We start from the raw sequence: 12410 nt of genomic DNA, 5'->3' as shown, positions 1-12410 counted from the left end.
ATCTCTCCAACTTCAAGCAGTGTAACATTAAAGTTACTATAATACAGGGGGCCATTTTTCCCACCTGACGCTCGCACATCACAGCCTAGGTGCGCTAATGATGGGAGAAGTACTGACACACACACATAAAGACAGACACACACCATTAGTTCAGCTCAGGCAGCCTTCAGAAGTCCCCTACACCCCAGTGGGCCTCGTTCTGTCTAACCATCCTTATGTTTGTCTCCAGAGATCCATTTCTGCATGGCTCTGTGGCTGACGCTTTTCAGCTTACAAAAAAAGCTTCCTCATAGCAGGCGAGCAGTAAAGATTTGCATCAGACTCTGGACTTTGTCCCTGCAAATAGCCTACAGTTGAGGACAAAAGTTTATTTTATTTTATTTTATTTAACCTTTATTTAACCAAGGTAGTCATACAGAGATAAAAATCTCTTTTACACGCGAGCACCATAGTTACCACAGACAACAAACACAGCACAGGGCATAACAGATTCCACTCAAAAACAGCACTGTAGAGCAGTTGCAGAGACGAGCTATTATACTGAAACAATTCCCTTAGAAATAGCTACAAATCTGATAATGAGATTAATTGCACAAGTTTCTCTAAGGCATTCTAAATTTGCATTTGCAGTTACTTTTGAATTAAAAAAAAGTTTAAATTTTTTTTTATTTTGGACAAAAAACAAACATGAGTTACAAAATGTTATCCACCTAAATGTATCCTTTAACAGGATCCAAAAGATCAGCAGATTAATTTGAAAATAAGTTTATATATATGTATTTTTTTTTTTTTTTTTTTTTTTGGAAGCGTGACCTCAATTCACATATTTTTTGTTTCTGTTTGTTTGAAATAAAAAAAAAAGTAAGAAGAATTTCTCTTTTTTCCATTTTTCTTTTTTATTGACATGGATTTGATCCACTTTAGAAACTTGAAACTCCAGTAGTCCCATAGCCCTGTCTGTGCTGAAAAAAAAAAAAGATAAGTGCATAAGTATATACATCCCTTGAACGTTCCTTCACAGTTAGTTTTGGCCTCGTGAATGCTTCTCTGACTAATCCCCTCTTCAGTGACTTGTGATGGATGAGCTTCTCCAGACAGAATTGTGGTTGTGCCATATTCTTTCCATTTTTAATAACAGATTTAATAGTGCTCTGGAAGAAAATCAAAGTTTGGGATTTTTTTTTTTTTTTTTTAACAACAAAACCATGATTGATACTTTTCCTGACTTGTTTTGATAGTTCCTTGGTTTTCGTGATGCTGCTTGTTTAGGGATGTTCTCTAACAGACTCTGGGTTCTTCCAGGACCAGGTGTATTTATATTGAGTTCAGGTGAGACTTTAATTGCACGCAGCTGAATTCCATTCAACTAATTATGACTTCTGATGGCAACCGGTTACACCAGTTGAGCTAATTTATGGGTTTCACAGCAATGGGGTGAATACTTATGCACTATTATCTCTATCACTGTTTTTACAGTTTTCTTTTTACTAAATAATTTTGCAAACTATATTGATTTTTTTCCTATTTCAATATGATGGACTATTTTGTGTCCATTCATAACATATAATCCCATTTCAGTTCCAATTTGTAACTGTACACAATGTGGAAAAGTTCAAGGGGAGTGAATACTTATGCACCACACTGTATCTACTTGAAATGAGGGCATTTTATTGACTGTTAAGCTTGAGTATCACAAAAATGGGCAAAAACAGGCTTAGACTTTGTCATGATGCAGGAACGTGTGAATGTAACACACTGAATGTTTTGTGGTTGTCGGTTACTTTTGTCTTCATGCACACTTTTGCACCTGACTGTAGTTTCATGTTTTATATCTACTGTACATACTATGCTGAGTCTTCTTGCCCTGGCTGAGCTTCTCGAGACATCCTCATGATATCTTTGCCAAGGAGTATTTATAAGCCGTATTATAGGTATCAGCGATGATAAATTTCCCTGACAGCTTTGTGGAAATCTTCAGCAGCATGCTTTATATTGCAGACTTGGGAGAGAAAATGAGGACATTTTGTTATGACTAACACTATAGATATTTCACATAATGTTCGCCCACTTAACGCATTCTGTTGTAGGCCCTGCAGCCAGACGGTGCTTTTTGATTCCTCTGGTGAACAGCATAAAAAGCTGACACAGTCACAGTAAACACATGAAGGTCACTTCTCTCCTCTTTCCACTCTCAGCCACAAAAGCCTCATCTGTTTTAATGGAGTGTTCTCAGAGCGCCTGTGTTAGCCTGTGTAAAAGCACTAGTCTCTCCATGATGTACCCTTTGCTTATTCTCTCACTCGCCCTATTGTGTTCCCTCCCGCTTTTTCCCCCCCCCCTCCCTCCTGCTCTCTCCTGTACAGTGCCTCTGAATTATTCTCAGTGCAAGATGAACTGTATCGAAGGTACAAGGCCAGTGTTTGGTTTCAGGTTTAAACGTGAAGGTGTTTCCTTACCTGCTTCGTATTCATTCTCACAATGGCCCGAGTAGACTCTCTTGTTTCTCAGTAAGAAGAGTCCAGACAAGACCTTTGTTTTCCACTTCATCAGATGCTAGCATGCTTTTTTTCCCCTTTCTTCTTTCCCTCCTCCTAGAACAAGGGCTGGAGAGCAGCCATCTCTTTGCTCTCAGACGGCTCTCTTAGGCCATGCTAAGCCACTGAGAGGGGAAATCGCTCCATGTGTTTGGACTAGCTCTCTTCTGCTTGAGTGCAGTTCTGATACAGTCGGGGTAATTCACCGTGCTAAACAGTTTTTGTAGAGTTTCAGTCCTGACAAACAAACTGTTCTGTGTAAAAGTTAGTGATCTGTGCTGTGTCCTGTTGGCACAATCGCATCAAACGCTGGACATTTTTGCCAAGTGCACCTGTTTTGTGTGCTTATACATAGTGCTCTGTTTCTCCTCTCCCCTTTAACAGCAGCCTGTAGCCCAGGCGTGAGCGTGGTGTGTAAGTGGTCTTTGGGGAGCATGGCTAACCATGCCGCTTTCCCTGCATGAGGAGCTTGGCCAAGGTGCTTTTTGTTTTATTGGATAGTCTCTATGACCTCTGTGTGATCTCTGATGCAAGTGCTGCTGTAATTCTGGACTTCATTTGTCATCATTCCTTCTTATCTCCTGAAATGTTAATCCTATTTGTGCCTCATCATGCAGTCCATTATATCAGGCTAAACCCTGTTTACTGCTTTCCGATGCAGACATTTTCTCCTCCGTTGTTTTCTTGTAATTGTTGCTGTCTCTGTGCTGTCCTGAGGTTTCCTCGCTCCCTTTCAACCTTGTCATTCTTCATGCAGACGGAGTGATAAGGATAAAAATGAGCTCAGCACCTCACTCCTTCCACTTATCCCACTGCCCAGATGAAAAAACTCATCATTTTTGAAAATGATAGCCACACAATGTGTTTACATTCAGTGCTTGAGTTTTGGTTGATTTGTATAAGGACCGCAAACCATCATTGTGTTCAGAGATAATCTTTGAAACAGTCATATACACAGTGTTTTTTTGATGCGATGGCCTAATGACTATCATTTGTATCTTCTTGCAGGGTTTCTTTTTGACCGTGTCCTTGGAGTCGGTCCTGAAGGTGGCGAAGCATGCCTCGGAGAACAACAAGATCTTCAGCTTGAACCTGTCTGCTCCCTTCATCAGCGAGTTCTTTAAGGATTCCCTAATGAAGGTCATGCCCTATGTAGACATCCTGTTCGGCAACGAGACGGTGAGTCAACGAGCATCAGCTTGTAATGCAGTACATAAGTACATGGGCTTCTTTAAACCAACTCAGAAATATTCCCAGCTATGTGACATCAGTTCTAACCCCTTAGACAGCTCTGTGGCACAACCTGCATTACAAGACACATTAGTTAGGAAAAGGTTTTAATGTTGTTCACATTTGTGGCCAGGTGGGAACTGTTGTTAAAATTTACATTAGATGTTCATTAGGTTTTATAGACTTAAAAGATCTCTGCAGCTTTACTTTTATTATACAAGATCAATGAATATGCAATTTGGAAAAGCCGCTACATTCTCCTGCCTTCCTGCAAAGCCCTAAATTAGCACTAAATAAGCGTGCCTGCTAGGCAACCTCTAGTAAACCAGCTCACATTGTCACAGGAAGACCTGAGTCTCAGTTTAAATCTTCATATTCTCAGCGATTTATTTCACATTATATGACAACATCTTTGTGAGGTGAATATATGGCGTGGCCACTTATATTATACCTTGACAAAGGAAGAAACCTTTTAGATAAGCTTCTTTGCATACTATACAGAAACTCTGGTCTTTGTTGTGACTGTTAAACCAAAAAAAGAGAGCAATACAGATGAATGCATGGTAGTGTGTGATTCACGTCTGTCTAATCAGTCCTCTAATCTCATGTACTGGTAAAACACTTGACGTATTGATTGTGTGCATGCAATAGCGTTAAACAGTAAAGAGGAACATGTGTGAGTTCATGTCTCTTAGTAAGAGTGCACTGATTAGAAGGGGAGTTTGTGTATACAGTTTAGCTTAGCTCATGATTTTCTGTCTTTGTCACATAATCCCTATGAAGGTGCCATCAGGGGGCTAGACATTCCACAATCCCCTTCAATTACTCTCGTATTTCATGATCAGTGAGTGCCTCTGTCTTCTGGGAGTCATCACGGTTCCATAGCCGCAAGTGTGAGTGTGTGTGTGTGTGCGTGCGTGCATGCATATGTGCCTGTGTGTGTGTCGTAGCACACTGTGACAGACAGGCAGTGTAGTAAATTGTGTTTGTGTGTGTAAGACTGCTGTGCGTCAGGCCTGACAGGCTGAAACACTGCGGCTTGCTCTGGATCTCCTCTCAGCAGCACCACAGTTCTTCCCTCCCTCCTCTGACACGCTAACGGCTGATTAGATATTAAACACCAGTAGTCCTCCCAATCACCCAGCTCCCACTCGGGCTTCTCATGGCAGGAACAGCTGTGGTAATCCATTTAAAACCAACATGGCCGCCGCCTCCCTTTTAGCTAAACTAATGAGATAATTAGGCCGCTACACGTACAGATCCACGTAGAGCCTTCGCTTTCTGTGGTATTAATGCATTACTCTTATGCAGTGTTTTGGCAGCTGGATCTTGTCTGTGTGTGAGAGATGGGCCTTTATCTTCACTCACAGTTTGGGCACACTGAGCTTCTCGCCTCCTTAACTGGCACGCATGAAGTGTGTAATATCCAGGGAGCAGCACTGGCCTAATTGAGTCCTTCCCCGCTTCACGACATAAACCAGAGAAAGTGAAACGTTTCAGGAAATGTAATGGCCTCCAGTTAGGTTAATTAAGCGAGCGTACAGAGCGGTCCGAGCCAAAACCAGATGGCGCACACAAATAACGCCATACACATGCTTACCATAGCACGCACGATCACACGTACACACGCACACACACACGCACATAATCGCAAACAATTTGCCCTCCATTTGCCAGCACACATGATAAAATTCAACAATGTGAATTGTCATTACAGATGAATTTGTGCAGTGGAGGCCTCAGACAATGTAGAAAAATGTCATGATTAATTGGAACAGAATGAATAACCCTGACTGATGTAGTGTAAAGCAGTGATTAACTCCAGCGCAGAGCTCAGATTGTTTTAAATAACAGGGGAGTTAAATCTATGATTGCTGGGAGGTTGCGAAATGATTGAAATTGCTCTGTTGCTGCTTATGAGACAGCGTGAGAGATAGAGACAGAAAGACGAGGACAGAGGGAGAGCCTGAGAGAGCTGGCTCATTGTACAGATCTGCCCAAAGGCCTTTTCCCAAAGACCTCCGCCGCCCCGTCCAGCTCTGACATGAATAATATTATTCAGTTCCCCACTGGTCTGGACCAAAGGGGAAATTGGAGGGTTGCTTTTTGACATTTGCCAGGACAAAGACAGCGGGATGTACAGATAAACTGGGACTTTGTTACACAATCTGTGTGTGTCTATGTTGTCTGTGTTATTTATATTAGTCACAATTGAGTTACTGATTGTGTGTGTGCAAACAACTTTTGTGCTTTCATCTCGTGTGCGTGAGTATTTGTGTGTGCGCACACATGTGGTTGCAGCGGCGATGTAGCTCATGCTTTAGTGTGTGTGTGTGTGTGTGTGTGTGTGTGTGTGTGTGTGTGTCTTCCCTTCCTGTTTGCATCTGCATGACAGGCAGGTCGTGAAAGAAGCCTGAGGCAGCGAGAGATTCGCATGACACTAGGCCTGCATCCCACAACTGATTTTAGCCACACACACACACACACACACACACACACACACACACACACACACACACACACGCTTGAAAACAGATGTCAAGTGCCACGGAGCTCACTGACATTCAAACAGGTTCTAAAGCTTTGAGCCTCCACAAGCCTCTTTTTTTGGCCCCGTGCAGCCGCAAGACTCTCCTGCAAACTTTTAAAGCATTTCCTTCTATTTTGCAAGAGAGATGAACATTGTGGACTGCTGAGACAGAGAGCGAGGGAGGATGGGGAGAGACAGACAGAGGGAGGGAGGGAAGGAAGTTGAGAGTGGAGGGGGTGAGGTAATTAAAAAAACGCATAAGAGAAGATGCTGTCAAGGGAACTTGAGTGCAGGCTGTACACTCAAGTAGTCTCCCATGGCATCACCCACAGCACTCAATTAAAGCCTGACTATCTGCATACGCCTCCTGTGGAACGGCCGCCAAGGCAACATTGTGAGAGACACAATTAGACTTGTTAGAGAGAGGGATTTACTTTCCTGACTGCATGCACTAGTTGTCAGTGCGGTTCCTGATTTGGGCTCGTTCTCAAAAACAAGCACAGATTTGTTTGTTAATGTAGCGGTATTGTCATTTTGACTGAAGGCTTGGCTACACTAGGTGGAATACGAGATCTCGGGCAAAATAATCTGCAGGTTATGTAATAACAAATGCACAGTTTTGCACAAATTGAATACTGACCTGCATTGTGTACCTACAGGTTGCCATGCCCTGATAAACATTTGGGAGTTGCCTACACCATTACTGTGTGTTTGTGTCAGTTATATAAGGGTGATATTGCAGCAGGTTTTTTTCTCACTATTGACAAAAATAAATATAGCTTGAAAGCATTTGATGGAGGTGAATGTAGTGAAGTGAGCAGATGCTTCTAATAATTTGTTACCTCTCAATAGTTTGAAAACACTATTCTCAAAAATATCAAATCAGACTTTGGTGTATATGCTAGGCATGCACCAATCAGATACTGAGTATTCCTATAAGGGGTCAGACAAGCCGAGACAAGCTGACTTATGCCATGAACCTGTGTGTCTTTTGACCGTCTTGGCCCAGGTCTTGGCCCAGGTCCCAGGACACGACCTGTTTTTAAGTATGCCATCATCATGCCTGTGATATTTCACATAACTTGTAGGAAAAAAAATGTTTTAAGAGTGCAGACCTGGTTATTGTGAGAACATCAGTACTGGATAAATATCAGCTTAGCATATTCAATAATCAGCAGATATTAAGAGATCAGATATTGGAGAAATCAGTGTCTCCATAGCAAATACATGCAAAAGGATTCTAATGGGCTGCTAGCACTATGTAACTTCATAAGTGTAAAATATTTTTAAAAATAGTCGTATTATCCAGCGTCACCCAGAAGGTTCCCATTTGAGTCTGATTCCTCTCAAGGTTTCTTCCTCCTGATGTTGTCTCCGAGTTTTTCCTTGCCACTGTCGCCTCTCGTTTGCTCATTAGAGATCGGTATCTACATCCGGATTTCTGTAAATCTGCTTTGTGACAATATCTGTTGTTAAAAGTGCTATACAAGTAAAATTTAAATAGCTATTTAAAAAAAAAAAAAAAAAAAAGGAAATGTAAGATGTCTCCAGTATAATGCTGTGTTTGATGAAAACTCGTAACTTGTGACCTCTGACTAGGAAAACTCAAATAAAAAGGCCGCTGATCTCTGAATTCCTACTAGGGCGGTGTCCTCAATCCCGAGTGCAGAATATGATGTTACATCAACATGGCTGCTCACACCATCAACAGAAAATACAATATCGCTTCTCTACTGTAGATCAATTCACACAGACACATTAGCTGGTTAAATCTGTAACAATGACCATACAATTAACCGTTTTAAGAAAGCAAATGTTAGCTGGCTGGCTTGTTGCTAACAAAACACACTTTCTTGGAGGTGTCCATGTATTTTTCAGTCTTTATGTTTATGTAATTCCACTTCCAAGTTGAGAGTTACTGTGTGTGTGTGTGTGTGTGTGTGTGTGTGTGTGTGTGTGTGTGTGTATGTGTATGTGTGTATGTATATATATATATATATATATATATATATATATATAAATCAAGAAGAATGTTACTGAATGTTATAGAATAAAAATATATTAGCTAACAGTTAGTAACTTTTTATTACATTTTTTTCCTGGAAGATGTGAAATACTAAATAATACAATGCAGCAATAATAATAAAACAGCCTTTGATGTCTGGTATTTATATTATGCAATAGAGAATTGTCATAGTATACTTTGTAATGCATAAAATAACAAGTGTCTGACGGTGATGTCAAGACCGTACACTGTTCATGTAACAACATGAAATCCTCTTGATTGACGTTTCAGGCAACACTCGATAGATTTGTGGTTTGTTGGAACACAGTTTTCATACCTCGGAGGGACAGTCGATGGTTTGGGTGTTGCTGTGGGATTCCAGTAGGGTTTGCGCTGGGAAAGTTCACCTAACGACTATAATCTGAGAGCTTTTGCCCAGAATATCCTTCAGCACAAGCCACAGAAGCTATTTTCCACTGAAGGAGGTGGACAGGGAGGTCCAGGCCCTGAGACACACACAAACACACACACACACACACACACACACACACACACACACACACTGCCTTCAGCCTGTGTGTGCAGCAGCACAGTAATGATGGATGGAAGAGAAGACACGGCACTGAGGGCAGATCAATAGCTGCCACCACGGCCGGTGTATTTCTTTCACAGCATCTGAGTGCAGGATGTCAGCTTGTTGTTGCCAGTATGATTTGGAGAAGTTTAACAGCAGCATGCTCTGCTGCACTATATATCAGCCAGCTTGACTTTTGGCAGCTCTCGTGGGGGACCGTACACTTGGAGTACGTCCCATCGGATTTGCGGAATTTTGGAATGGTGGCTTATTGAGATTATTGCTGTTTTGATTTGTATTTGGTCTACGAGACCTAATGTTTGCATTTTATTTATATTAGCTTCTAGTGTTTTCATAGTTACTGTAATTATCAGCCTGATTTCTGTCATGTGCAATATCGTACTTGCGCACACACACACACACACACACACACACACACACAGACTCATGCACACTTGAACAAACACACAGTCACATGTCCATGCTGTCACCCGTATCTCGTGTCATGGAACAAGGGGAGGACTGATGCGTCTCCAGGGAAGTACCTGTCATTTCTCTAATGAGATCATCATTCCCAATGCCCGTCTGACTCTGCTGCTGCACTCACCTGTCATACATGACCAGAGAATTCACAAAAACCAAGCAGCTGAAAGATTTTTTTTGATGTTTTTTTGAACACATGAGCTACTTGTAGGCAACGCAATAGAGAATAAACTACCTGAAGCTGTGTCTGCTTAGAAATCTCTGTCGAGTCCAAAAATCTGTCAGAACAAACATAAGCTGGTGTTACAGAGAGAACAGGAAATTGGACGCCGCGCACTTATGAGTGTTTTTTTTTTTTCCAGTTAAAATTATGACATGAGCATTTTTTTATTTCCTCCGTATGTAGAAGGTTTTGTTTGTAGAGATGTCAAACACTCTTAGGGGAAAAAAGTTCAATCTAAAACCCTTAAGTCTTCTTCGTTTATAGCACTGTACAAATGTATCAGTGAGCTCCAAGTAGAACTACTCTGAAAGCTAATAATCCTTAACTGTACAAAGAACCCATTTTTCAAAAGTGAATATGGTTAAAAGAATGAACAGAAATGAATTACGTTTTGTGGTTGCTCATGATTAATCACGTTTTATTCTCAAATATGACCCCCAAATTTGCATCTCACTTATGTCCGAGTTCTGTACCAATTGATGGTGCATGACATGGCCAGCAGTTTTTCAGCATTTGGCTCAGACATTGTAAAACACACTAGGACACTGGAGAGTGGACAGTGGAGACTGTGTGAGAAAGGACCAGCAGCAGCAGTCATGTACTTTAGACTTAAGGCCTCAGTATACTTCATACGGAGATGATGCTCACCTGCCTTCCACGAACAGTAATTGTGGAGCAAATGAAAGTTCTGTGGAAGCATCGCTCTCTGTGTCTTGCACATGGCATCTGGGAGAACTCTGCGTACAAACACACTATGCAGCCAAGTCTGTGATTGATGGTTCCAAACAAGGCATGCCCAAGCTGATTCACTCCAAGCATTGCATAGGTTTCACGTGCATGCAAAATAAGTAGTTGTCCTTATTCATTGTGTTCTAACATTTGGTTATGTTCTTCCAACAACTCCTGCACCCCCATATTTCTGCCATCTTCTGCCATAGTTCTTCTGCCATCTTCTTCCTCTAGTTGTGGAAATTGTCCTGAAATTTTACCAGCGCCACCTGCGGTACTGGAGAACTCGTATACAGCGACCAATCGTTGAGCCTTAGCCTGTGCTGTGTAAGCTAACTTTTTTTTTAGTGTTCCACTGCTTTCCTACATCCACTAATTGTTCGATACACACTTTAGCATAGTGTTTCTGTGAGCATGTGAACATAGTTTTCACTTTTTATCAATATAACCTTCCCTAACCTTCCAGTAACGTCCGTGACCTTCCATTAGCTACCCTTAAAAAAAGATATCCTAGCTTTCACAATGATCATGTAATCATAGCAAGTTGCAGTGTGCTTGTTGAATCATTCAGACTAGGAAGATGTGTTAAAACTTGTGTAGACAGCATAATACATACAAGATGTTGCACAATTATACATGAATTTGTTAAGTTTAACTGATTCTAAACAGCACAATGTGTTGCATCTTGACTAGCTGTGTGTGCATGTGTGTGTGTTGGACTGGCCTGCAGCTCAGCACGCTTGCCTGTGAATATGTGCATTTAGCTCCACTATATTTACACACAGCCATTAGCCGGTTTATTTATCATGCCAGAGCCGCAGCTGGAGTCTGGAGCCCACAAACTTGTTTACATGCAAACGTACATTTCAGCGATGGGCTCAGGGACAATGGCAGGCTTTGAAAGTGATCAGAACATACTCTGGTGCAGTAATAAGGCGGTCATTGAGAGCGATGTCACATGTGCTGAAGTGGAAATGTTTTCTCTCGCACTCTCATCTCCTCTCCTCCATACAGGACAGAAGAGACAGCAGTCAGCGCCCGTGATTCTGGTAATGATATCATTACGGCGAGCAATTGCTTCTCATGCATTGTTTAACAAAGGCACGTTTGAAGTGCTCCGCTCAAACCCCAGACTGAGCTTTCACATGCTGCCAGTAGACTGCAAGTGGAACCAAAATGAGGGGAAGGAGATCAAGGGGAAACACCTTTTTTCATGAGCTCTCCACTCTTTTTATCCCTAAATAATAGAAAGTAGAATTAACATCTCAAAATGACAGCTAGGTAAAAGGCATAAAAGGCCAAGGGTTTTTTTTATTTTTATTTATTTATTTATTTTTTGAAGTGGACACTCCCCTCTTCACACACATTTCATGCAGCCAGGATGTTTTGATGACCTCATTATTGCGGCTGCCGCGCTGTACAGAGCGTTTCCTTTAAGAGCTTGCCCTGTGGATATTTTCTTTCTCTTCTAACTGTGTCACACGCTAGTTGTGCACACGGTGGAGGGAGTGGAGCGGTTAGCCATGGACAACCACAGCAAAATCAAGAGCAGTTTCTCACTGCAGCTTTCAGTCTAACTGGCTACCTGCCATTTATAACCACATCAAAATACAACATCCATCAGGAGCCAATCCCAAATGAGCGTTAACAAACACTCGAGTGCTTTCGGGGTGTACAGTATAATACATTAAGCACCTCTAATGAAAGAGGCTCTTGTGTGGAAATGAGGCAGAATGCACCGTTAGTGGTTTCAGGTTGTCACGGTGGGTTCTGTTCATTTGATTAGCCATTGATCTGGTCCCATTTAACGCTTTGTTAGTGGCCATGTTCTTATTTTACGTCATGATTTACATAAGACATGGAGTACAGTGTCCACTAGTGAGCTAGTCTTAAGTGGTAATTGCAGGAGGCAGTGGTAAATAAAGGATTAGTGGGTTTAAATAAATTTCTCCTGAAAGGCTCTTTGCAGCAAACATCTCTCTTGCTCTTTCTCTCTCCCTCCCTCTCTCTCTCTCTCTCTTTCTCTTTCTCTCACACTCTGTTGTTTGTCGCCCGTCACGCTCCACTTGGCCTGCTGCATTCTCAGGGGAGTACCTTAACAC

General features: G+C 41.7%; 1 protein-coding gene across 2 annotated transcripts in view; it reads left to right on the top strand.

Annotated features, from left to right (window-relative positions):
• The window catches only part of adka (adenosine kinase a), a 131778-nt gene that overhangs the window by 98641 nt on the left and 20727 nt on the right, over nt 1-12410 (top strand). For both annotated transcript variants that reach the window (XM_034302727.2, XM_034302728.2), the window contains exon 7: nt 3543-3713. In XM_034302727.2, coding sequence (XP_034158618.1) covers nt 3543-3713 — 171 coding nt within the window. The remainder of the gene's footprint in view (nt 1-3542; nt 3714-12410) is intronic.

Source organism: Pangasianodon hypophthalmus, chromosome 3 (assembly GCF_027358585.1).
Source record: "Pangasianodon hypophthalmus isolate fPanHyp1 chromosome 3, fPanHyp1.pri, whole genome shotgun sequence".
Taxonomy (NCBI): Eukaryota; Metazoa; Chordata; class Actinopteri; order Siluriformes; family Pangasiidae; genus Pangasianodon; species Pangasianodon hypophthalmus.
The sequence above is the reverse complement of the archived record's forward strand: the minus strand, read 5'-3'. Positions and strand labels throughout refer to the sequence as shown.